This window comes from Pongo pygmaeus, chromosome 15 (assembly GCF_028885625.2).
Source record: "Pongo pygmaeus isolate AG05252 chromosome 15, NHGRI_mPonPyg2-v2.0_pri, whole genome shotgun sequence".
Lineage (NCBI taxonomy): Eukaryota > Metazoa > Chordata > Mammalia > Primates > Hominidae > Pongo > Pongo pygmaeus.
This window is the reverse complement of record NC_072388.2, coordinates 72,819,805-72,847,427: the sequence shown is the minus strand read 5'-3', so window position 1 is coordinate 72,847,427 and position 27,623 is coordinate 72,819,805. Positions and strand designations below refer to the sequence as shown.

The 27,623-nt window shown below is 41.4% G+C and overlaps 1 protein-coding gene and 1 long non-coding RNA gene across 11 annotated transcripts in view; one reads left to right on the top strand and one right to left on the bottom strand.

Moving 5' to 3' along the window:
• The window catches only part of ZNF410 (zinc finger protein 410), a 47,584-nt gene that overhangs the window by 9,293 nt on the left and 10,668 nt on the right, over positions 1 to 27,623 (bottom strand). For 6 of the 10 annotated variants that reach the window (XM_063651831.1, XM_063651835.1, XM_063651832.1 and 3 more), the window contains 8 exons: positions 27,405 to 27,623; positions 25,677 to 25,868; positions 19,909 to 20,059; positions 18,939 to 19,120; positions 14,649 to 14,738; positions 3,018 to 3,143; positions 1,917 to 2,057; positions 602 to 729 (listed from right to left, as the gene is read on the bottom strand). In XM_063651831.1, the coding sequence (XP_063507901.1) occupies positions 602 to 729; positions 1,917 to 2,057; positions 3,018 to 3,143; positions 14,649 to 14,738; positions 18,939 to 19,120; positions 19,909 to 20,059; positions 25,677 to 25,868; positions 27,405 to 27,623 (1,229 nt within the window). Of the gene's footprint in view, positions 1 to 601; positions 730 to 1,916; positions 2,219 to 3,017; positions 3,144 to 14,648; positions 14,739 to 18,938; positions 19,121 to 19,908; positions 20,060 to 25,676; positions 25,869 to 27,404 lie in introns of those variants that run through there. The other 4 variants (XM_054447841.2, XM_063651836.1, XM_063651837.1 and 1 more) reach the window with 2 other exon arrangements.
• On the top strand, positions 724 to 27,561 carry LOC129012272 (uncharacterized). The gene is made up of 3 exons (XR_008493591.2): positions 724 to 1,545; positions 7,309 to 7,525; positions 27,371 to 27,561. It is a non-coding gene; the product is annotated as an uncharacterized LOC129012272 (long non-coding RNA).

The following is a 27,623-nucleotide window of genomic DNA, read 5'->3' as shown; positions in this document are numbered from 1 at the left end:
TCACTTAGCAAGCAAGTGAACAAATTTGTATATGCCCATTTGGTTAAGCCTGGTATCTCCCAGACATATGACCATAGCAGAATGAACAATAATTATGTTTAATGATTTTGTTAACTACCTTTTTTGCTGAGGGACTTTTTCCAGGATGTTATTTCTGGAGAAAAGAAAGGGATCTCCAGGAAATACTTGCTCCTCTCTGGTACAGAAATTTCACCCAATTTACACAGGCAAGGCCCTCTTCTCTGAATAACTTAACAGGAAGGTCAACATGCAATTATTCAGTGCCTGCTGTGTGCCTTTATAAAATAAAAGCTGTATCTTCATGTTATAGTGTGGCAGAGAATAGTGGGAACAGACATCAACGAGGAATGTGTATAAAAGAATTTTAAAGCCAGGAGTCCCAGCTGTGACAGACCAATCTCCAATTCATTAAGACTAACCCTCAGGCTCCTTTCAAGCTGAACTCATGCTTAATTTAAAGGAAAATATTCATGCCAAAGTTTCCAGGAAATGGAAACTGGAGACTTTTTCAGGTCCTCTAAATTCTCAATCATTCCCCACATGAATTGCCACAGAAACAAAGGGCAAGAGACCACTTTACCTCTTGTGGATTTACTGCAGTTAAGACAGAAACTTCATATGATTGCCTCCCTGACTGCATGGTCACCAGGTGATGTGTCACATCAGGCACTGAAGACAGGGAACGTGGGGATCCTTCAGCAAGCACCTCTGTGAAGCAACAGAAAAATGTTTCAATGAAAAGTGAATCCAGAGATATACCTATCTGGATCATTAAGCCTCTCAATAACAACTCTAAAACTCTATTCCTCTATTTCCCACATTCCTCTATTTCTTCCAAGTTAATCCTGTCTGATAAGCATTATCAGTGAATTTGGAAAGTATTATAAAAAGAGAATAGAAAGGCAAGAAATCTTAATACAGGATCTAGAATAATACGGCATTAGCACTGTTAACTGAATTAAAACTGTATGAAACAGGCAAAAGTCTTAGGCAAGCAGGTAAGGGAACCAAAACCACCCTTAAAGCAGTCGCCAGTGATACTAATAGCACTTACTAACCGAATATGATATGAGTAACAAAAACATATAGGGTCTCACAGTTACTAAATGTTCATCAGTGGGATCACCATGAAAATCTTCTGGAAATAGTTTATGGATATACCACTTAGCCCTCAAAAAATTAAGTTTCTTCTAGGGTTTTTCTAGATTATACAACTATTTTATGCTGTACCATATAATTTAATGTTGGCTTATATACTGTCTTTTATGTACTCAATGTTCTTTCCCATATATATGTAAGCTTTCACTTCTCAACTGGATTTTAAGGTCCCTATCTTCTACTTTTGTCTTTCCCATGGTGCCAGGCACACAGTAGGCACTGAATAAATGCATGCTGACCTCACCTGTTAAGTTTTTCAGAGAAGAGGGCCTGGCCTGTGTAACTTGGGTGAAATTTCTATACCAGAGAGAAGCAAGTGTTTCCTAGAGAGCCCTTTCTTTTCTCCAGAAGATATGGCTTTTGAAGGTATGGAGAAATTGCTTTATATCTCCTCTGTAAAACCTGGTTATGTTCTGTTTAAATGTTTTAAAAGTTAAGTTCTTCCATAACTGCAATAGGAAAGATAGAAATAGTTGGGCTAGGATGCTAGGATTATGAATAATTTTTTCTTAAGAATTTTTTCTTTTTATTCTTTTATTATATTATCTTCAATGAAAAAAAAAATTTTTTTTAAAACAGCTTCACTAATCCACCCCAGAGAATAAGAACACAAATGCTACTCATACCACAGCTACTCATAAGAAATGAGATTTAAACATACATTGTGGAGACACCCCATTCCTTAGCCCCTAGTTGCAGCCCATTTTTCCCAAATAAAGGAGAGTTGGAAGTCTTACCATCATCAACTCCCAGGATAGAATTGGTATTTGGTAGGTTCAAGGATTCTCCACCAAGGCTGGGCTGGGAATTCATAGACACCAGGTTTTTACTGGGTACTGAAGCCTCTTCAAGCAAACTACTGCCCATTAGTGGCTCAGCTGCACAGAGAATAGGTTGTGAGAGACATACAGCAATCAAGGCTGTGCCTGGTCCTCATTTTCTTTCAACAGAAGTTGGCCTTCTCTTTCATTACTAGAAGTTAACCTATAGATGGGATGCCACCTCCTATTTCACCTACTTTCGAGAAACAAGAATAAACCTAGAAGGGAAAGAGTAAGCCTTAGAAGATAATGATCCTTGCTTATGTTCAGCATCTGAAGAATTAGCATATGAAACAGGATAGGTGGATCTTTAGAAAGGAACATTTGGAATAATTAAGGAAAGATATGGCAAAGGAATAAGAATTAAAAAGAGTTATCAAATTTCAGGCAGGGCAAAAAGGTAGTCATGACTGGTAAATAAAATATGCTTCCAGCCTGGCCAACATGGTGAAACCCCGTCTCTACAAAAATATAAAAATCAGCCAGGTGTGGTGGCACCCGCCTATAATCCCAGCTACTCAAGAGGCTGAGGCAGGAGAACTGCTTGAACCCAGGAGGCAGAGGTTGCAGTGAGTCGAGATGGTACCACTGCACTGCAGCCTGGGTGACAAAGCGAGACTCCATCTAAAAAAATAAAAAAGCTTAAACTCTTCCTGTGCGGAAATCTTTTATCACTGTGTTACTCAAATCCTTGTTCATGGATCAGAACTAGTTACCATCAAACTCACTAGGGAAACTTTTAAAACTACAGATTCTAGGATCTTGCAAATTATCTCATTTATCAGATTGCTTTGTTTTATTGGTGGGGGGACAAGCAACAAAAAGTATATAAATTTTAAAAGGTTGCAGATGATTCTACTGTATAGCTATGTTTGGAAACCATCAGCCCATCAAATGAGACCAGGTCTATCTACCCAAAACAGAATCAGAAAATTTCCAGATAACCAGGCAGGACAGTGATTTGGCTCTTTGAACCCTAGAAGTAGTATAGCCCTCCACTATGCCCACCCTCCTCACCAGTTTGCTCCTGCTCTTGACTCCCAGCTGCTCCCAGCTGCATGTGATGCTTTCTCATATGCACATTCCTGCTTCCACTCTGAGAGAAGGTCTTCCCACAGACTTGGCACTGATGAGGCTTCTCTCCTGAAACAGGGACCAGGTTAAACAGGGAAGCCAAAAGGACAGGAAGAGAATGAACTCAAGACCTAGATGGAGAAACCCTGAGAATGTTAAACTGAACATAAGCAGCTGCTCCTTTTCCCATTCCCCACCTTCCCAGCCTCTCAAACTTCAGTATATGGGGGAAGGCAGGAAGAGTACACCAGGAGGGCTTTAGCACACTCCCTGCTCCCAGCCCTTGGTCCTTTCCAGACCTACTGTAATGCTGCCTTCACAAAACCTCTTTGGTATAGGACCATGGCAACCACAAAAAATATGCCTTCTTTTTCAGACAGTCTTCCATGGACCTCTAGGACATGTGCTTTCCTCAAGGATCCCAATCCTATGTTCCTAATATCCCCTTGTCATATTCCCTGCCACCCTCTTTAGGGTCATCAACATTCACACTGGTGGCTCTTCTAACATAATAATATAAATTGTCCTCTATGTCTTCAAGTCCCAAACTCTCCGTCTCCATTCTACCTACCGAGAAAACCATACTTAGAGCAGGGGTCAGAAACTCATGTCTATAGGAGACTGATAGGTAGCAAAAGTAAGTAAAATGGCCAAGTGGGGGCTGCAGTAACCTAGAGAGTACCTAGAAAAGGGGCAGCTGTTATTCAGCTCTAGCCAACTGTTGCCATGGGTAGATTAAGGCCTAGCACAGCCAGATTCTCTGATTTTTTTTTTTTAAGACACTGGAAATAAGGATTTTTAAGTAGAATCTCCCAATTTCTAAATGCTAGGAACAAATTCACAATTGACAAACACATGGTACGGCAATCATCCTTGCTGATTGTATTTTGCTGGGAATGCAAAATACAAAAACCTCTTTGGGGGAATCTGACCAGATCTAGAAAAATTGTAGATGCACTTGCCCTTTGACCTAGGAATCCCACTTCTAGGAATATGTCCCAAAATTATAGCAGCAAAATGTGAAATACTCTGTGCACAAGGTTATTCATCACTGCAACATTATTTTAAATGGCTAAATACTGGAAACAACATAAACATTCATCACAGAGACTGACTAAAAAGCTATAGATACTGCAATAGTCCTGCATAGCAAAAAAAAAAAAAAAAAAAAAAAAAAAACCTATACAATAGAAACAGGGTAGAATACAAAGCTTAAAACTAAAAACTGAATCACCATTTGAACCAGCAATCCCATTACTGGCAATCTACCCAAAGGAAAATAAACTGCTCTACCAAAAAGACACCTGCCCTCACATGTTCAATGCAGCACTATTCACAACAGCAAAGACATGGAATCAACCCAGGTGCCCATCGATGGTAGATTAGATACGGAAAATGGGGCACATACACACCATGAAATACTATGCAGCCATAAAAAAGAACAAAATCATGTCCTCTGCAGCAACATGGATGCAGCTGGAAGCCATTATCCTAAGCAAATTAACACAGAAACAGAAAATCAAACACCATGTTCTCACTTATAAGCGGGAGCTAAACACTGGGTACTTATGGACACAAAGATGGGAACAATAAACACTGGGGATTCCAAAAGCGGCTATGGGACAAGGGTTGAAAAACTACCTATCAGGTACTATGTTCACTGCTTGGTCAACAGGGTTATTAGTAGCCCAAACCTCAGCATCATGCAATATACCCTTGTAACAAACCTGCACATGTACCCCATGAATCTAAAATAAATTTATTTTAGCCAGGTGCAGTGGTTCACACATGTAATCCCAGCACTTTGGGAGGCCGAGGCAGGCAGATTACTTGAGGTCAGGAGATAAGACCAGCCCGGCCAACATGGTGAAACCGCATCTCTACAAAAATTAGCTAGGCATGGTGGCGGGCGCATATAATCCCAGCTGCTTGGGAGGTTGAGGCAGGAAAATTGCTTGAACCCAGGAGGTGGAAGTTGCAGTGAGCCAAGATCATGCCACTGCACTCCAGCCTGAGCCAGAGTGAGACTCTGTCAAAAAAAAAAAAAAAAAAAAAGGCCGGGTGCGGTGGCTCACGCCTGTAATCCCAACACTTTGGGAGGCCAAGGCAGGAGGATCACAAGGTCAGGAGATGGAGACCATCCCGGCTAACACGGTGAAACCCCATCTCTACTAAAAATACAAAAAAGTAGCCGGGCGTGGTGGTGGGCACCTGTAGTCCCAGCTACTCGGGAGGCTGAGACAGGAGAATGGCGTGAACCCAGGAGGCGGAGCTTGCAGTGAGCCGAGATCGCGCCACTGCACTCCAGCCTGGGAGACAGCAAGACTCCGTCTAGGGGAAGAAAAAAAAAAAAGGCCATACGAAATGTCCAGAACAGGCAAATCCAGACACAGAAAGCAGATTAATGGTTGCTAGGGGCTGGAGAAAGAGAGAAATGGTCAATGATACTAATAATGGGAATTCTTTTTCTTTTTTTAATCATCTCCTGGATATGGGGATCCTTTTTGGGATGATAAAATGTTGTGGAGTCGGACAGTAGAGAAAACTGTAAAACTATGAATATATAGTTGGCCATCCACATCCATTGATTCAACCAAGCAGATAAAAAATATTCAGAAAAAATAAAAATAAATAACAGGCCAGGCACAGTGGTTCATGCCTGTAATCCTAGTACTTTGGGAGGCCAAGGCAGGTAGATCACTTGAGGTCAGGAGTTCCAAGACCTGGCCAACATGGTGAAACCCTGTCTCTACTAAAAATATAAAAATTAGCCAGGCACATGCCTGTAATCCCAGCTACTTGGGAGGCTGAGGCAGGAGAATCACTTGAACCCAGGAGGTAGAAGTTGCATTGAGCCAAGATGGTGGGCCACTGCACTCCAGTCTGGGCAACAGAGCGAGACTCCATCTAAAAAAAAAAATAAATAAATAAATAACAATATAGCAATAAAAAATACAAATAACCAATATAGCATAACTACTCACATAGCATTTACGTTGTATTAGGTACTATCATAATCTAGAGATGATTTAAAGCATATGGGAGGATATGTGTAGGTTATATGCAAATACCATGCCAGTTTATGTAAGAGACTTGGGTATTTGTGGATTTTGGTATCTGTGGGGTCCTGGAACCTATACACCACAGATAACAAGGGATAATTATATTACTACTAAAAATCACTTAGTTGCACACTTTTTTTATTTTTATATTTTAGACGGAATCTGACTCTGTCGCCCAGGCTGGAGTGCAGTGGCATTATCTCGGTTCACTGCAACCTCCGCCTCCCGGGTTCAAGTGATTCTTGCACCTCGGCCTCCTGAGTAGCTGGGATTACAGACACATGCCACCACACCCAGCTAATTTTTGTTATTTTTAGTAGAGATGGGGTTTCACCATGTTGGCCAGGCTGGTTTTGAACTCCTGACCTCAGGTGATCCACCCGCCTCGGCCTCCCAAAATGCTGGGATTACAGGCATGAGTCACCATGCCCAGCCGGACTGCACACTTTTTTGAGATGAATCTTATGGTATGTGAACTATATCTCAACTTAAATAACCTGCATTTGCTTGTATATGCAAAAAGAACCACTGAAAAAGTAAACCAAATGGGAAATAAAAAGTGGTTATACCTATAAGAGAAGGAGGGAAGGAACATGGTAAAGAGACACACCTACAATCAAAGCTTTTTGAAAAAGAAACTGAAGCAAATCTATATATCAAGCTGGTGATATATTAAAACAATGATTTAAAGGGTATTTAAACATAGTATTATTCTAAGAAAAACACAGCTCCAAAAGTCTTAAACTTCATTCTGTAGACAAATTGATAATATTGGTATTATCATTTTGAAACAATATTGTATTAATGTTACAAACCAAGATTTTCAATGTAAGAAAAAAATATAAAGTACAAAAAAATCCCCTGAAAATTGTTTAATGTGAAAATTTAAATTGGAATTATCAACATGAACCAATTATTTTCTTTTCAAAAATATGTCTTCTCTAGTTCTTTCCACCGAAAAGTTCTAGAAACAGTAACAACCTTTTTATTTTTATTTTTTTGAGACGCAGTCTCGCTCTGTTTCCCAGGCTGGAGTGCAGTGGTGCATCTTGGCTCACTGCAGCCTCCACCTCCTGGGTTCAAGAGATCCTCATGCCTCAGCCTCTCAAGTAGCTGGGATTACAGGTGCGTGCCACCACACCCAGCTAATTTTTGTATTTTTTTTTTTGTAGAAATGGGGCTTCACTGTGTTGCCCAGGCTGGTCTCGAACTCGTGGGCTAAAGTGATCTGCTCGCCTCAGCCTCCCAAAGTGCCGAGATTACAGGCATAAACCACTGCGCCCTGCCAACAATGACAACCTAACAGCAACAGGCACATGGCACCCAGACTGTGGTTCCAACTATAAGGAACCAGGACTCCATGGAGGAATAGCTGATTCCAAGTCCAAGGTAAGCCTGGGAACTGTTGTGTTAGAAAGCAGAGAGGCTATAACAAGACAAATGGGTCATGTCAAAAGCATAAATACAGCATGAGAAGCTCCAAAAATAACAACCAGGCCAGGCATGGTGGCTCACGCCTATAATCCCAGTACTTTGGGAAGCCAAGACAGGTGAATCACTGGAGGCCAAGAGTTCAAGACCAGCCTAACAAGGCAAAACCCCATCTCTACTAAAAAATATGCAAACATTAACAAGACATTGGTGGTGGACGCCTGTAGTGCCAGCTATTCACGAAACTGTGGCATGAGAATCGCTTGAACCAGGGAGGCCAGTATAATTACCCTCACAGAAAAGCTAAAGATATCACAAGAAAACATTACAGGCCAATATCCCTCATGAACCTACAGACTCCTTTTCCTCCTTCCTTTCCACTCTCCGGCCCTCCTTCTCTATCTCTCCCTTCCTCTCATCATTCCTTCCTTCCTTCCCTCCCTCTCTCTTACTGATTGATTTTTTTTGTAGAGGACAGGTCTCCCTATGCTGCCCAGGCTGGTCTAGAACTCCTAGGCCCAAGCAATCCTCTGCCTTGGCCTCCCAAAGTGCTGAGATTACAGGCATGAGCCACCACATCCAGCCAGCTGTAAAAATTCTTAACAAATTATGACAAAACCAAGTCTAGCACCACATAAATAGGACTAAACACCATGACCAAATGGGATTTACCCTAGAAATACAAAGTTGGTTTTACATCCAAAAACCAACTACTAGCAGTAACATTAGTAGCATACAGTACAAAAACAACAAGATCATCTCAACAGACACACGAAGGTGTCTGACAAGATCCAATACCCATTCATAATAAAAATTCTCAACATACTAGGAAGAGAAGGTAAATTCCTTCATCCGATAAAAGGCATCTATGAAAAAACTACAGCTTACATCAAATTTAATCACGAAAGGCCAGGCACAGTGGCTCACACCTGTAATCCCAGCACTTTGGGAGGCTGAGGCAGGTGGATCATTTCATGTCAGAAGTTCGAGACCAGCCTGACCAACATGGTGAAACCCCATCTCTACTAAAAAACACAAAAATTAGCCAGGCATAGTGGCGAGCGCCTATAATCCCCACTACTCGGAAGGCTGAGGCAGGAGAATCACTTGAACTCAGGAGGCAGAGGTTGCAGTGAGCCAATATCACGCCACTGCACTCCAGCCTGGGCAACAGAGTATGACTTTGTCTTAAAAAAAAAAAAAAATTAATCATGAAAGAATACATGCTTTTCCTCTAAGACTGGGAAAAAGACAAGGATATGTACTCTCACCACTTTTTTTTTGAGACAGATTCTCGCTCTACCGCCCAGGCTAGAGTGCAGTGGTGCGATCTTGACTCACTGCAACCTCCACCTCCTGGGTTTAAGCGATTCTCATGCCTCAGCCACCTGAGTAGCTGGGATTACAGGTGTGAGCTACCACACCTGGATAATTTTGTATTTTTAGTAGAGACGGGGTTTCATCACGTTGGCCAGGCTGGTCTAGAACTCCTGGCCTCAGGTGATCTGCCTGACTTGGCCTCCCAAAGTGCTGGGATTGCAGGTATGAGCCACTGCGCCCGGCCTCACCACTTCTTTTCACCATTGTACTCAAGGTTCTAGCCAGAAAAAAAAAGTAGGCCGGGCGCTGTGGCTCATGCCTGTAATCTCAGCACTTTGGGAGGCCAAGGCAGGTGGATTACCTGAGATCAGGAGTTCAAGACTAGCCTGGCCAACATGCTGAAACACTGTCTCTACTAAAAATACAAAATTATCTGGGTATGGTGGCTCACGCGTGTAATCCCAGTTTCTCGAGAGGCTGAGGCAAGAGAATCTCTTGAACCCGGGAGGCAGAGGCTGCAGTGAGCCGAGATTACGCCACTGCACTCCAGCCTGGGTGACAGTGGGAGACTCAGTCTCCAAAAAAAAAGGAAATTAAGGCCAGGTGCAGTGGCTCATGCCTGTCATCCCGACATTGGAAGGCTTAGACAGGAAGACTGCTTGATCCCAGGAGTGTGAAACCAGCCTGGGCAATATGGCAAGACCCTGTCTCTATAACAATTTTTTAAAAAAACTAGCTGGGAGCCAGGCACGGTGGCTCATACCTGTAATCCCAGCACTTTGGGAGGCCAAGGCAGGCAGATCACTTGAGGTCAGGAGTTCAATACTAGCCTGGCCAACATGGTGAAAACCCATCTGTACCAAAAATACAAAAATTAGCTGGGCGTGCTGGTGCATGCCTGTAATCCCAACTACTCGGAAGGCTGAGGCAGGAGAATCACTTGAACCTGGGAGGTGGAGGTTGCAGTGAGCTGAGATTGCGCCACTGTATTCCAGCCTGGGGAACACAGCAAGACTCAGAAAAAAAAAGCTGGGCATGTGCCTGTAGTCCCAGCCTCGGGAGGCTGATGTGGAAGGACTGCCCAAGCCCAGGAGGTCAAGGCTGCAGTCAACCATGACCATACCACTGCACTCCAACCTGAGCAACAGAGGGAGACCATGTCTCAAAAAAAAGCAAGAAAGAAAGGAAATTAAAGGCACCTAGATTGGAAAGGAAAAAGCAAAACTATCTTTAATCTCAGATGACATGATCTTTTATGTAGAAAACACTAAGAAATCGATTTTTTAAAAACTACTAAAACTCAGCCAGGTGTGGTGGCTCATGCCTGTAATCCCAATATTTTGGGAGGCCAAGGTGGGAATATCACTTGAGGCCAGGAGTTCAGGACCAGCCCAGGCAACACAAAAAGACTCCATTTCTACAAAATAATAGAAATTAGCTAGATGTGGTGGTGTGAGCCTGTAGTCCTATTGCGAGAAACAGGACTGGAGAGACTGACATGGAGAACACGAGGACTGTTTATTTTAGGTACACACCCGCTCAGTGGATTCACATCCAAAAAGCTGAGCATTAAACAAAGACAGAGTGGGGTTTTTATAAGCGGACTTAACAAAAGTAAAACAAAAGCAGTTAATCATGACAGGTCACATACTCTATAGCATAGCATAACTTGTGGCCTTGCATAGCTGGTGACCTTGTAGCTGCGTTGAAAGAAAAATAAGAACTGGCTAAATACAGACATTTGTAAAACATAGTTATGCTTAAGAAGCCAGGGAAAGGAGTAACAGTAAAGGAATTTGTCTTTCTCTCTCTTTTTTTTTTTCCTTCAACCTTGCTCTGGAAGAGAGGGTGTCTGGAGTCCATTCCTTTGGCCTTGGCTTCTCAAACAGCGTTATCTTATAACTGTCCTTGAAGTGAGCTTGGTAGGCAGAGGAAAACTTGTTCTTTTCTTTTTAACCCTTGCCTTGCCTATTACTTTTCTTGGAGTGAATGAATGCATATTTATTTTTAAATTTCTGCCTCAGTCCCAGCTACTGGGGAGGCTGAGGTGGGAAGATCACTTGTTCCCAGGAGTTCAAAGACTTCAGTGAGCTATGATGGTGCCACTGCACTCTAGCCTGGGCAATAGAGTGAGACTTTGTCTCTAAAAAAATAAACAGAAAAGAAAAAAAATGGGGTGTAGGAGGAGGGGGAGAACATCAGGATGAATAGCTAATGGATGCTGGGCTTAATATCTAGGTGATGGGATGATCTGTGCAGCAAACCACCATGGGACACGTTTACTCATGTAACAAACCTACACATCCTACACATGTACCCCTGAACTAAAAAGCTGGAAGAAAAAAAAAAAAGAAACTACTAAAACTCAAGCATTTACCAAGGCTGCAAGATCAATGTACAAAATTCAATTGTATTTCTATATACTAGCAATGAACAACTCAAAAATAAAATCAAGAAAACATTTCATTTGAAATAGCATCAAACATGAAATACTAGAAGTAACTAGAGCATCAATTCCTTATTCTCAAAATTCACAATTAAAAGAATTACATATTTATCCTGTCTTGCCTATGCAAATGATCAAATAGCCCTATTTGATATTAGTGGAAGAGTCCAACTAAAGAGTCCCACAGTACATAAGAATTCCAACTAATGTGAAAAGCGTAAAGGAATAAGAAAAACCACCATTTTACAAATCCTTAATGAAATAAGAGATTCAGGTATCATTTAGGAATGAAATCAAAAGGTGAAAGGTTGGCTGGGTGTGGTGGCACGTGCCTGTAATCCCAGCATTTTGGGAGGCCAAGGCAGGCAGAACACTTGAGGTCAGAAGTTCAAGACCTGGCCACATGGTGAAACCTTGTCTCTAGTAAAAATACAAAAATTAGTCGGGCGTGGTGGCACGCGCCTGTAATACCAGCTACTCGGGTGGCTGAGACAGAATTGCTTGAATCCAGGAGGTGGAGGCTGCAGTGAGCCAAGATCACACCACAGCACTCTCGCCTGGACAACAGAGTAATACTGTCTCAAAAAAAAAAAAAAAAAAGAGAAAGTGAAACGTTCATAGGGAACTTTATAATAAAGGGATCAGGCCAGCTGAACCCATGGATCAATTTTGACAACCAAGCACTGTAAGCTTCCTGATGTGACACAAAACGAAGCACACAGAACCATCTCTGACATATTCTTGCCCAAAACTTCCAAACTTTGAAGCTTTTAGAGCTTACTTACATTAATAGGAAACGTAGGGAAACAAGTTAAATGACATAAATGGAAGCAAACCAATATATCCAGAATGTGGGGTATTCTATAAGAGTCAACTGACTCTGTTTTGCAACAACTCTATGAAAAAAACAAACAACAACAACAACAAAAACTCAACGTAGAAAGATCTAGATTTTTAAAGACTTAATAACCAAATATAATATTGGATCTTGTTGGATCCTGATTTAAACAAACCAACTTTAAAAGACATTTTCGAAACAAGTAGAAAAAACTGAACATGGATTGGTTATAAGATAAAACCAAGGAATTATTAATTTTGACACGTATAACACCGCTGTTGCTATGTAAAAAAAAATTTCTCTACTTTGGTGAATCTTTCACATAATCTAACACAGTAAAGTAAAATAAAAACGCTCTACAATCCAAGCAAAACACATCTGAAGTCCACATTTAGCCTATAGGATACCAGTTTGCCACCTCTGCTTATAACTTGTCATCATATTAAAAAACTGCTCTACTTCTAAGATCTCAACTCTGAAATGTACATCCCTGATTGATTATAACTCTCCAACTTCCTTGCTCCCGCTGCAGTAGCTTGCTTTCCTCATAAGTAACTTCCAGTTCCTCCTCTCCACTTGTCATGTACTGGCTTCCCCTTGTTTCCCATGGCCAGTCATTCAACAATGACCTGATTCCATTCTAGAATCCCTCTCCTCCTTGAGTTCATCTCTTCCTCAGCAAGCCTCTGCTCTGATTAACCTCCATCACCTATTTTCTCCAGTGTCCAGCTTTTAAACTGTTAAGCAGTAGCAGAGAAAAGTAATAAAATCTGAACAGGTCTACTAAAAAAAGTTATGCTACTTACTCTCAGCTATGTCCTCATTCACTGTTACTTAGCAATCCTTTTATTCATTCTAATTGGTTCACTCAATCAACAAATTCTAAAAAGCTGTTGTGTGCGAGGAATTTTTCTCACCTCCAACAAACTTACAAGGCTAGTCTACAGAGCCCCTCTAGCACTCATCATCCAACACTTTTCTAACCCCTCTTATAAATATGTGAGTCAGCCTGACAACTGGAAAGCCCCCTTTCCCTCCTTATCTTCACTACCACTTTTTTTTTTTTTTGAGACAGGGTCTCGCCCTGTCACCCAGGCTGGAGTGCAGTGGCGTAATCACAACTCACTGCAGCCTCAACCTCCTGAAACTACCATGCTTTTTTTTTTTTTCTGAGACGGAGTTTCGCTCTTGTTGCCCAGGCTGGAGTGCAACGGCGCAATCTCAGCTCATTGCAACCTCTGCCTCCCAGGTTCAAGCAATTCTCCGGCCTCAGCCTCCCAAGTAGCTGGGATTACAGGCATGTGCCACCACGCCCAGATAATTTTTTATTTTTTTAGTAGACTGATCTCAGCAGGGTTTCACCATGTTGGTCAGGCTGGTCTCGAACTCCTGACCTCAAGTGATCCACCCACCTCAGCCTCCCAAAGTGTTGGGATTACAGGCGTGAGCCGCCACGCCCGGCCACTACCATGCTTCTTGAATCAATAATCCTCACCTGCTGCCTCCATTTCTGTATAACTTTATAGCCAGCCAATCATTTGTGGAGTTGAACAGATTCTTCCACTGGGTCTCTTTCCATGCTCCCTGCCACTACACTGGAGCAGACTTCTTGACCAGACTGAAAAAGAGTCTTCTCATCTCTTCCTGTTTTAGTTTGGCTTCTGCATCACTGCCAGATTAATCTTCAGTAAGCCAAGTTCTCATCAGGTTGTATCTCCAGTAGGCTCCACAAACTCTCCTTCCTGGCATTTTAGGCCCTTCTTAAACTACCTTCCCCATCTTGTTTTCCAAGTAAATCACCATGTCCTACAGGAAAAAAGTCCTTCTAACAAGATACAGGTTTTTCCCTGGGCTGTACCTGACTTCTGATTGAAAGGATGAGATATATCTGCAGAGTGAGCAAACTGACAGAATTGCAGGGAATTAATTTAAGGCTCCAAACAGAAAATGGGTCACTAAATCTTACTCCTCTTTTCTCTTCTCCACATCTGCAATGATAAGGTTTGTGGTTCTATTTGCCAAAGGCATAGTTTCTGCCAAAATGGTGACCCAAGCAGGATCACTAACACCTGCTCAGAAGGCAGTAATATTACTGGTGCTGCTACAACTTATATCAGTCTTTTTACTTTCTTCTGATATGAAATCCTCCCCAAGGATAAAAATGTCAATTCCTAAAGAAGAGGGTCCGTGTTTTATGTAACTTATAAAGCACCCAGCAGAGTGCCAAACAAATTTGCTGATCTCTTCAAAAGAAGGCTATATTAGAAACACAGCTGAAAATAATAATTAGATGTCCCCCTCCACGATTATAAGAATTAAGGGCCTTGATTTCTGATTCCGTCATGATGATGAGAAGCTTTCTATCTTTATAGTGAACAGTTTGTTTCTTTTTAGATGTCTTTATATCACCCCCCACAACCCTTTTATTCTTTTGTCTACTTTTCCTAAAAATCTATGAATGGCAGAGGTTCTGATACCTGAGTGAACCACCAGATGTTTTCGGAGGCTAGAATACTCAGCAAAGGAACGGCCACATCCTTGGGCTTCACAAAGGAAAGGTTTCTCTCCTAGAGACAGAAAATGAGATAAAGACTCAGTCTTCTGATGAACTGATTACCTGTTACTCTCTTTTCCCACCAACTTTATTCAGAGTCGAATGACTTACCTACTCTGATTTAATTCATGTTATAATTTCAACTGGGCTACCTAGCAAGTGTTGCCTCTCAATGATCTTTTAGTATATATCCCACCAGACAGCCTTGCCCTTTTCCTTGGAATGTAAGCCTATATTTCCTTCTCTCTCCTGGCCCAAGAGCTGGAGAGTTGCATTAACCTACCTTCTTCAGTGACTCCCACCCTCTGAGGATATCAAGATTAATACCATATATGCTGTCAGGATTTTTACCTTACATCAATTTTCTTTATGACTCAGTTTCTAGATCCATCTAAAAGTATAATTTTTTTGGAGATGAAGTCTCACTATGTTTCCCAGGCTGATCTCAAATTCCTGGGCTCAAGCCTGGGCTACAGAGAGACCCTGTTCAAAAAACAAACAAACAAACAAAAAAGATGCAGTCTCTATCCTCCAAGGGTCACAGACTAGTGTGAGACAGACAAATGAATTCATAAATACAAAAAAAAGTGCTCCATTGCAGTAATTTTTGTAAGCAGCTGCATTTCTGAGTTCAACTAAAAGATGACAAGGATGGAAGGAAATTTCAGGCACCAGGAATAGTGTGAGCAGAGCCTTGAAACAGAGTGCCCGGGGAAAGTTCAGAAAATGGCAAGTAAGGCTGGCACAGTGACAATACGGGAGCTGAGCTTTCTAGGAGGAACAGCACTGCCAGATTATACTATTCTTTTAGACTGTACCACACAGTTTAATGTTTGAGACTCTCCAGCGGTAGCTTTTTTCAATGCTTTATTTGTATACTCATCCCTCGGAATGCTAGGTACTCAAAAAGTTATTCAAAAAATGCGCAATATACTAATATATATAACAGAACAAATGTCAAAAAAACATTTTAGTAATAACAAGGTCAAATGTTTCAAAAGATGAACTAAAGAACTAAAAAAACAAAAAGGATTTAGAAAAAGATTCTACATAACAATGTAATGGCATGAAATCTCTGCATCAAGCTGGTTAGGGGACATACCTGCCTATTTGGAAACTTGAGACGATGGTTATTTCACTGGGATAAGGGACACAGGAGAAGGAAGAGGTTTAAAAGGCAATGCAGCAAAATGGTGAAAAACATGGCCTTTGGGGTCTGTTAATCCAATACTGACTTCAAATCCTGGCACTACCACTTATTTGCATGGGAAAGGTGTTTAATCTCTCTAAAAATCAGCTTTTCATCTATAATATGGAGATAATACAATTTCAAAAGACTGTTTTGAGGATTAAATAATACCAGGTAAATATTCAGCACAGTGCCTGGCACATAGTAAGCCCTCATAGTAAGCCACTGAATTAACAGCTTTATTTACCTTTTTTTTTTTTTTAAAGACAGAGTTTCGCTCTTGTTGCCCAGTCTGGAGTACAATGGCACAATCTCCACTCACTGCATCCTCTTGTCTTCTGGGTTCAAGCGATTCTCCTGCCTCAGCCTCCCTAGTAGCTGGGATTACAGGCATGTGCCACTATGCCCCAGCTAATTTTTGTATTTTTAGTAGAGATGGGATTTCACCATGTTGGTCAGGCTGGTCTGGAACTCCTGACCTCAGGTGATCCACTCGCCTCAGCCTCCCAAAGTGCTGGGATTACAGGCATGAGCTACTGCACCCAGTCAAAATTTTTTTTTTTGAGATGGAATCTCGCTCTGTCTCCTAGGATGGAGTGTAGTGGCGTAATCTCGGCTCACTACGACCTCTAACTCCTGGGTTCAAGCAATTCTCCTGCCTCAACCTCCGGAGTAACTGGGATTACAGGCACCCATCACCCTGCCTGGCTAATTGTATTTTTAGTGGAGATGGGGTTTCACCATGTTGGCCAGGCTGGTCTCGAACTCCTGCCCTCAAGTGATGTGCTCACCTCAGCCTCCCAAAGTGCTGGGATTACAGGTGTGAACCACTGCGCCCGACCTGAACTGCAGCTTTACTATCATTACTACTAATAAAGATTTGAGGTCAATTTTGACATTTGAGATAAACTGAGTTGTCAGCATTTAAAAATAAAATCCTTGGAAGAGCTTTGGGGTCATATCAGAACTCAAATTCCAGCTCTGCCATTTCCTACCTGCATGATGTTGGGCAAGTTACTTCTCTCTCTAATCTTCTGTTCCTTTATCAATAAGTACAGTATCTAATGCATAAAGTTACCTTAAAGATTAAATGAGATAATGTATATGTGGTTGGTACATACTAAAGTGCCTCAACAAATGCTAACTTTTATTATTATATTAATTATTATTGAGATTCAGATCTGTGAGGCATCTAGGGAGAAATAATTAAATTGAGGCCTGAGATTATGACAAGAGAGTACACTGAGTAAAAGAGAAGGAACAAGAAATTCTGAAACTGGTGAAACATTCAGAGATTAACAGAGATAAAAGCTAGAAAGAATTAGAGAAAAAAAAACAACGGGAAAATCAGGTCATATTTTGAAGTAAAAGCATTGTAAGTCTGGGCGTGATGGTTCACATACGTAATCTCAGCACTTTGGGAGGGCAAGGTCGGCGGATCACTTGAGGTCAGGAGTTCGAGAACAGCCTGGCCAACATGGCAAAACCCGGTCTCTACAAGAAATACAACAATTGTCTGGGCGTGGTGGTGCACACCTGTAATCCCAGCTACTGGGAGGCTGAGGCATGAGAAAAGTTTGAACCCAGGAGGCAGAGGTTGCAGTGAGCTGAGATCACATCACTGCACTCCAGCCTGGGCGACAGAGTGAGACTCTTGTCTCAAAAATAAATAAATAAGAAAAAAAGAAAGCATTTTAAGATGATGTTCAGAGTTACCAAATGCTACAACAATGTGCTGGTCCGAAGGTAGTGAGTTATCTCAACTGATGTTCACAGTCAGTTACAGATTAAGTGCCTTGTTTTACTTTTTCCCCTCTTCTCACTACTGCATTTGACTAATTAAAAAAAAAAAAGCGTAGGCTGGGCACAGTGGCTCAAGCCTATAATCCCAGCACTTTGGGAGGCTAAGGCAGACGGATCACGAGGTCAGGAGATCGAGACCATCCTGGCTAATACGGTGAAACTCCGTCTCTACTAAAAATACAAACAAAAAAAATTAGCTGGGCGTGGTGGCGGGTGCCTGTAGTCCCAGCTACTCAGGAGGCTGAGGCAGGAGAATGGCATGAACCCAGGAGGTGGAGCTTGCAGTGAGCCGAGATCTCGCCACTGCACTCCAGCCTGGCGACAGAGCAAGACTCCATCTCAAAAAAAAAAAAAAAAACTATGTGTGTGTGTATATATATACACACACACACATATATATGCCTTTTATTTTTATATTTTATATATGCCTTACATTTTTATATATGCATTTTATATATGCCATATATATATGCCTTTTAATTTTACCTGCTGTCATTTTGCCAATGCAAGAATCAAGAAGAATCAAGAAGAGTCAATGAAAGTGGCAAGGAAGTGGGGAAGAATAGTTACACATTCTAAGAGTGGTCTGGGTTCAGTGATTATACTTTGGCTAGAGACTAGCACACACTGGACCAAGTGGCTTGGAAAATCACCCTTAGACTCTTAGACTAAGAGTCAAGGAATCTTTATTTTGCTCCTGTGATATTAACATACTGTGTGACCCAGAATAATTCACTTCTCTATTCTGTTTCTCATGTTGTGAGGTTCTAACAAGAAAGTCAGGGATTATATCTTATCTTTTGTATTTTCTTCCTACCCTGCCCCATTTAGTGCCTAGAACAGGTTCTGTATGGTTTGTGTGACTCAGTAAATGTTACTGCCCAAAATCATAACTGCACAGTGTTCAGAAAGATTTGAACACAGACTGATTTTGTCCACATCTCCACACATCATTGTTGTCTGAGAAGGTCTTAGAGCTCTCCCTACAGGTTAGGCTCCTGAAGACAGAAATCAACATTGTCCACTCTACACATACAGGTAAAAATACAATAAATGTTATTATAAGTGCAACAAGTCATTTGAAAAAGAAATCCCATCTTCAGAGTTCTAGCAACAACCCCAGACCTTCATTTCTATTCCCACTTGAGTTTTTCCTAAGGAGAGGCAAACATGCAGAGCCAAGGAGCAGACTACCCAAAGGCATGTTGGTGCTGCACACACCTGTGTGGATGCGCCGGTGGTTCTTCAGGTTTCCAGCTGTAGTAAACTGCTTACCACAGCCAGACTCATGGCACATAAAGGGCTTCTCTCCATTGTGGGTCCTCATGTGCACCTTCAGCCTCTGCAGCACATAGAAGCTCTTCCCACAACCTTCTGCAGGACAGATGAAGGAGCGGTCATTTCTGCAAAAATAATCACATAAGGAAAAATATCTGAAAATACTCTTTGCTACAGATGACAAGTCAAAGCCCCTATTGACTCTCAAGGCAAAGAGTAAGTCCAAAAACTGGATATATCAGAATCAACAGAAGACTTTGTTAAAACTATAGCTGGGTGGTGGCTCACGCCTGTAATCCCAGCTACTCTGGAGGCTGAGGCAGGAAGATTACTTGAGCCCAGGAGTTTGAGATCAGCTTGGGCAACATAGCGAGACCCTGTCTCTAAAAAAATTTTTTTTAATTAGCCAGGTGTGGTGGTGCAAGCCTGTAATCTCAAGTAAGGCTGAGGTAGGAAGATGACTTGAGCACAGGAGTTCGAGGCTGCAGTGAGCTATGATGGCGCCACTGTACTCCAGCCTGGGTGACAAAGTGAGATCCTGTCTCTTAAATAAAAAAAAAATCAAACAAAAAACTACAGATGCCTAGCACCTCCCCTTAAACTGATTTCATAGGTTCAAGGTAGGAGCCCATGCTTATTTGTTACTTTTAAGTTCTCAAAGGAAATATGTTTTATAATAAAATTTGAGAACTCTTGGTTTAAGGCCTTTAGGTCCCAAATATCTTATATTTATCAAGAATGAGATAAATAAGACAATGCAAATCCTTCTATTAAAGAAAAAAAGACATCTTAACCAGAAGTTAACTGGAGTCCCCACTTTCCTGTAATTTGTCAACCTGAGGGGCAAGTTCCTCTGGAAGAATCAACTTTTGCATCAACGTATATCCAAATATGAGATCTCAGATTTGCTCACCGATGAGTCTTGAGGTGGTATTTAAAGTGGGCTGGCCATACAAATGTCCGGTCACAGCCTTCAACTGTACACTTGAGCTTCTTTTCCACTTGAGGAAGGGGCCCAGAATCTTTTGGTTGCCCATCACCAGAACCAAGGTGGACATTTTCTCCTGTAACAGAGTCACATATTTGTAATCCAGGGAAGGACCCTACTCAGATACTTAGGCTCAAACAATAAAGCTCCTACATTTTACTCCTAGTGATCATTAATCAGATATCTATCTTCATCTTCCCCAGTTATCTTTGTATGCACTTAACAGCAGAAACTTGGCCAGGCGTGGTGCTCACACCTATAATCCCAAGCACTTTGGGAAGCCAAGGTGGGAGGACTGCTTGAGCCCAGGTGTTCCGAGACTAGCATGGGCAACATGGTGAAACCGTATCTTTACAAAACACAAACAAAAATTAGACAGGCATGGTGGCGCAGTCCTGTAGTTGAGGCTCCAAGGCTGAGGCAGGAAGATCACTTAAGCCTGGGAGGTTGAGGCTATAGTGAGCTGTGACTGCACCACTGCACTCCAGCCTGGGTGACAGAGCAAGAATCTGTCAAAAAATAAATAAATATAATAAAACAATAGAAATGCAAGTGTTCTACATCCTCATTCCCTTACTCCAGAAAAACTACCAAAAACTATCATGCTTTGTTTCACAAGACTAGGCCTCTTTGACAAATGTAAGAGATATCCAAAATGGTTTGCTATTAGAAATCAGAATTAAAACCACTTTGCTTTACACAGTTTGGGAGAGAAGCAGGGATAGCAACACTATCCCTGAGTAGGGTGCTACAAAGACGACAAAGTTCTGAGTAATAAAAACACTGTATTTTGCTTGTGTCCGGGAGGCGGAGGCTGCAGTGAACCGAGATTGCACCACTGCACTCCAGTCTGGGCAACAGAGTAAGACCCTGTTTCAAAAACAAACAAACAAAAAATCCCACTGTATTTTAAGAAGAAGTAGTCATTCTGGTTCAGTGTGGGCTTTCTTTGACAGCCATTTTTAGATTTCCATCTTCTGAAATGAATTTGGCTATTTCTTGTCATTCTGGAAACTAAGAATCACCTTCCAATTTCCTGTACCACCCTTCTTTAGTTATAAAATACTTAAGGAATTCAAAAACTCAGATGATTTTTAAATTTCTAACCACATTTTAAAAAGTAAGAGAAAATATCTACTGGAGTTTTGTTCAACAGAATAAAGAGACGTGAGGAGAGGAGTACAAAGTGCCTCCCTTAAATGTAACAAAATCAGTTACTTAAAAATTTTTATATAAATTCCAGATTAGCAGGTGGTGGTCCTTTTCTTTCACTGTCTTCAAGAAATACTTGAATATCAATAGAGAAAAAAATTAATAGTCATTTAATTCTGCTATGAGCATATGCAGGCAGTGTATCTTTCCACTATATATACCTCAGCAATAAGATTTGTATCTCCAAATTTCCCCCTCAATAGCCAAAAAGTAGAATATATATGTTGTGCCTATCACAACCCCTAGAACCTGATGGTTAAAGGCAGTTTCTGTCCCATCTATTAATCTTCTCCTTGCTATACTTTACCAAATACTAGTCATAAAACTAATTGCTCCAAGGTCAGAGCAGAACCTAGGATGCTTCCTGCTAGTTACTATTAACTTTTTCTTTAATATTGCCCCAAGGTTTTTAAAAATGTGTTTACTTGAAAAATATCAGGGCCAGGCACAGTGGCTCATGCCTGTAATCCCAGCATTTTGGGAGGCCAAGGTGGGCGGATCATGAGGTCAGGAGATCAAGACCATTTTGGCTAATACAGTGAAACCCCGTCTCTACTAAAAATACAAAAAAAAAATTAGCCAGGCATGGTGGCAGGAGCCTGTAGTCCCAGCTGCTCGGGAGGCTGAGGCAGGAGAATGGAGTGAACCCAGGAGGTGGAGCTTGCAGTGAGCCAAGATCGCGCCACTGCACTCCAGCCTGGGTGACAGAGCGAGACTCCGTTTCAAAAAAAAAAAAACTACACATATAGCACAAAAATACATATGCTGTGAAGGAATCTTCCCACCAACCCCAGAACTCCAGCTAATTGATTTCTAATGAAAGGTCTGTTAACATCATGCTTTTTTATTTTAATTTTTTTCCTTTTTTTTTTTTTTTTTTTGAGACAGGGTCTCATTTTGTTGCCCAGGCTGGAATCCAGTGGCATGATCTCGGTTCACTGCAGCCTCGACCTCCCCAACTCAGGAGATCCTCCCACCTCAGCCTCCCAAGTAGCTGGGACTAGAGACAGGTGTGCACCACCACACCTGGCTAATTTTTTCTATTTTTTTTGTAGAGATAGGGTTTTGCCATGTTGCCCAGGCTGGTCTCCTGAGCTCAACAGATCCACCCGCCTCGGCCACCCAAAGTGCTGGGATTACAGGCATGAGCCACTGCACCAGCCAAAAATATCATGCTAATACAGTGATTCAAATCAGTGATAGTAGGGGCTTTCTGGATTCCGTTTTATAGATACAATAAGAATATTAATATAATAATAAAATAGGAAAAATGAATACATAGAATAAGGCAAGGCTAAGAAATAACTGAAACTCCTCCTGCTCAAGAATGAAGATTATTAATATATGCTCAAATAAATATAACGCAAATTTTTCCCTAAAAAAAAAATCCCTCAGAAAAGAGTGTATTTGAGTTCTACCATGTTGGCCAGGCTGTTCTTGAACTCCTGACCTTCAGTGATCTGCCCACCTTGGCCTCCCAAAGTGCTGGGATTACAGGTGTGACCCACTGTGCCCGGCTGCCGTATGGTTTCTGTTACAACTGCTCAGCTTTGCCATAGTAGCAGCCTGAGACAATTTCTAAGTAATATGGATGCCTATGTTCCCATAAAACTTTAATTATAAAAACAGGTGGAGATTTGGCCCAAAGGCCTTTGCTGACCTGTTATACAACATCTTATGCAAAATTAAAATGTTTCTGTATTTCAAACAACTTAGATTTTAAGTGAAGATAACGTGCTCTGAAAAACTATGCTAGAGAACTCACAAAGTGACTTCAGTGTCGACAATGACAAAGATATTTATGTTAAAAATGCATTAAAATATTGAATAAAATCACTTCATTACATGTTAGTGCAAGGGTGTCCAATCTTTTGGCTTCCCCAAGCCACACTGAAAGAAATATCTTGGACCACACATAAAATACTAATGACAGCTGGTGAGCTTTAAAAGCAAACAAACAAAAAAATCTCATAATGTTTTAAGAAAGTTTACGAATTTGTGTTGGGCTGCATTCAAAGGCATCCTGGGCCACATGTGGCCCACAGGCCGTGAATTGGACAAGCTTGTGTTAGTGGGTGAAAGCAATATTGATATATTTCATATGATTTAAAATGTATATGTGGGACCAGTCATGGTGGCTCATGCATGTGATCCCAGCACTGCGGGAGGCCGAGGCAGGCAGATCACCTTGGGTCAGGAGTTTGAGATCAGCCATGGCCAACATGGTGAAACCCTGTGTCTACTAAAAATACAAAAATTAGCTGGGCATGGTGGCATGCACATGTAGTCCCAGCTACTCGGGAGGCTGAGGCAGAAAATCACTTGAGCCCAGGAGGCAGAGTTTGCAGTGAGCCGAGATTGCACCGCTGCACTCTAGCCTGGGCGACAGATTGAGACTCGGTCTCAAAAAAATAAATAAATAATTAAAATGTGTATGTATAACCAAAATCATAAAGCTTCCAAATAGCAACCTATAATGTTAACTTTATCTACATGCTTAAAGGTTCACATAACTAAGTTAGAAAAAAATAAAAGGCTTTTAGGGAATTATCTAGTTGGAAAATAAAAGATTGTCATATTTGGGGTGATTTTTTTTTTTTGGGAGACCAAGTTTCACTCTTGTTGCCCAGGCTGGAGTGCAGTGGTGCGATCTCGACTCACTGCAACCTCCGCCTCCCGGGTTCAAACAATTCTCCTGTCTCAGCCTTCCTGAGTAGCTGGCATTACATGCATGCGCCACCACGCCCAGCTAATTTTGTATTTTTAGTAGAGACAGGGTTTCTCCATGTTGGTCAGGCTGGTCTCAAATTCCTGACCTCAGATGATCTGCCTGCCTCGGCCTCCCAAAGTGCAGGGGTTACAGGCGTGAGCCACAACGCCCGGCCTATTTGGGGTGATTTTATGCATACAAAGTAGTTGTTAAGATAGTAAGGCAACATACTTTGAGAGTAAGAAAAACATCCACACAATGCTTTGCTGATCATAACATTTCCCAGATAGAATGTTACATAATCTCCATAACAAGCCAATCAGGAAAGCTGCCTGATCTCTATGTTCAGATCGTTAAGAAAATTGAAGCTAAGGGAGGTTAAACTGCCCAAGGCAGGGAACTAGTAAATGATGGTCCCAGGCCTGGATCCCATGCTCCCAGATTCTAAATTGCAAGCTCCCCTTCCTACGCTGCTTCTCACTGGCAAATATGACACTATTTCTTCAATGTAAGAGGAAATGCTGAAGGTTTCAGCATCCAGAGATTGGCACATATATCTCAGGAAGAATCTGAACTTTAAGGGTCCCACCAAAATGTTAAAATGAACCATTCTAAGTAGCACTATGGTAGTCATAAACAGAACTAAGTATTTTGAAAACGAATAGTTTAGAATTTGGCTGGGCATGGTTGCTCACACCTAAAATCCCGGCACTTAGGGAGCCAGAGGCAGGAGGAGACCCTGAGTCCAGGAGTTTGAGACCTGTCTGGCAATAGAGCAAAACCTCATTCTCCACCAAAAAGGAAAAAGACCAAAAAAAAAAAAAGATTTAATGTTTCAAAATATTCATAGGGAACTCTAGTTCTCTATGAGAAATTTTAACTTTTTATTTTCATTTGAATGGTAATCAAAAAATAATAAGCATATACTAGATAATCTGCATAAACTCCAAACAACTGTGTACTAAGTGCTTAAGCTTAGTTTGTGATAATGACAGCATTAAACCATGTAGTATTGAGTTGTCACATGTTAATGAGAAAACACAGAGGCAGACCTAAAAAAGTATTCATGACATGCTACATAAGCAAAGATTCTGCAGTGGTCTGAATAGAGCCGTGGTTCTCAAGCTTTAACATGTATCAGAATTAAGTTTTTGACTCAGTAGGTCTGGCATGGACCTGAGAGTTTGCATTTCTCAGTTCCCACGTGACATCAATGATCCAGTGACAATGCTTTGAAAATTACTAGAACAGAGAAAAGTGACACAGAGTAAGTAGTATAGGCATGCTGAACTGAAAAGAAAAAGCATTAAAACCATCATAGCTAATTGTTAAACTGCCATGAGCAGCAATTTAGTTTCAGCAAAACATAATCCTCTGCCACAATGACTTAATGTTATTTTTATTTTCGTGGGTTTGGTAGTTTTATTCCTATTAACTGATATATGAAGTTTACACAGAATTTATGTTTTTGCATATTTAAGAGACATTACAATAAAAACAATTCAAACCCCAGGATGTATATTATTTTTTCTTTAAAAGGAGCTCTGTACATTATTTAAAGTTGAGAATTCAGTATACTAGTTGGTTTTGAACACAAATCTGGCATGGCCAAGTTATTTTATAGAAAATAAAATTTAAACAATTTACAGATTTCTAGCCTTCTGCTCTCATTAATAGAATAATTTAAATTATATACACCTCAAACCAGCCAATGCATTACCAAAATCTCTTTACACAGAATAATGGCAAGGAAAATGCCAACAGTCCTCACCATTGCTGCTGGTTTTTGCATTCTTTGCCAGTTGTGCACGAGTAGCAGCAATCAAACTGTCATGGGCCAACTCTTGAACCCGGAGGAACCATGGAATGCTACTGTCTGTGCTCTCACTGGAGAGGAAATCATTCCCTGAATCTTCTGCCTCATCCTGTACAAACACTAAGTGCTCAGCTGAAGAGCCCAGACCTGGAAGAAACAAGATATACGAAAAGTTAGCAACCAAGCAAGCCTTTTATTTGCCCTGGCTCAGAGACTCTCCATGTCCCTTTTTTTTTTTTGAGACGGAGTCTCGCTCTGTCACCCAGGCTGGAGTGCAGTGGCGCAATCTCAGCTTACTGCAACCTCCGCTTCCCAGGTTCAAGCGATTCTCCTGCCTTAGCCTCCTGAGTAGCTGGGATTACAGGAATGCGCCACCACTACCGGCTAATTTTTGTATTTTTAGTAGAGACGGGGTTTCATCATGTTGGTCAGGCTGGTCTTGAACTCCTGACCATCATGATTCGCCCACCTCCCCCTCCCAAAGTACTGGGATGACAGGCGTGAGCCACTGTGCCCGGCCCAGAAACTCTCCATGTCCTAAATAAGCTATTCCTGACCTTCGCCTTTTACCTCAAACTTCTCACTGAAGAGTAGGCTATCACCTTTCTACCTTTAGTCTACAGGCTTGTCATTACCTTGCCTCCTCTGGTTTCAGAGGCAAAGCTGTCTTTCTTGGTTAACCAGACTAATCCCCACCTACTGTATTTCATTCTCATTCTTCAATTATCCCCCCATATATACTTGCGTTATCTCCTCTCTCCTATCTGCAACTGGTCCTCCCTATCGGCCAGCATTTCCTTATGTCTTTAAATATGTCCTAACTCAAGTCTCTCACCCTTATTTTTAAAAAGAATTAGAAAAACCCAAGTACTTCTCTAGCTATTACCTTCTTCCCTGTTCCTTTAAAGTCAAGTTTCTTGAACAAGTGTACCTTCTAACTTGCATATCTATTGTCTTACCTCCCATCCACTCCCCATCTCTTTAACCCTGGCCTCTACCTCAGCTACCACCGTAACAATTGCTCTTGCTAGGGTCACCAGACACACACTTCTTCTCACTAATAAGCCCATCATGTAGTATTTGGCATGATTTAATATCTTTTCTGCCTTAAAACTTCTTCCTCCCTTGGCTTCCCTGCTACCAATCTCTCCCAGTTCTCTTCATCCCCTTCCAGCTGCTCCTTCCTGTTCTTCTGTTGTCCTCTTAAATGTTTTTTCCCAGGGTTCCAGACTTGACTTCTTTTCTGTTTATGCTTGAGACTTCTCTTGAATCAAAGAATCCATGTTCATTGTTTCATACGTTTCCTGAATGCTGATAAGCACCAAAACAGGCCTTTCTAGAACTCTGGATTCCTGCTTCTAACTCTCTAAAGGACATGTCCTCCTGGATATACCTCCAAAATCTCAACATAAATAGGCACAAATTAGAACTAATCATCCTCCCCCAAGCCTTGCTCTTCCTGTGCGATCTCAGTAAATGGTACTATATAATTTCCCAAACAAGATATGAGTCATACCAGAGTCCTCCCTCTCCCTCTACATATTCAAATGGTCACCAGACACACCAATTCTCCAAAATAATAAAATAATAAAGCTTCTATTTTAAGTATGACTAAGTTAAATATGCCCCACCCCTAATTTTTTTCTTAGGCATAAGCAGAGCTCAAAAAAAAGGAAAGAATACCTGCTCTTGTTAGGTTAAGAAGAATAAAAGAAGTGCTATCACTTGGCTGTAGATCTTGCAACAAGCTAGAAGACTCTGAAGTGGACAAAAACTCCGAGGATTTCTGTACAGTCTGAGCTCTCGTCTCCTCTCCGTCTGGACCCACATTCACCCGAAGGCTTCTCAAAACAGCTGAGGAAGGGACCTCCTTGGAGGAGTTAGAATGATTTGTAGTATCAT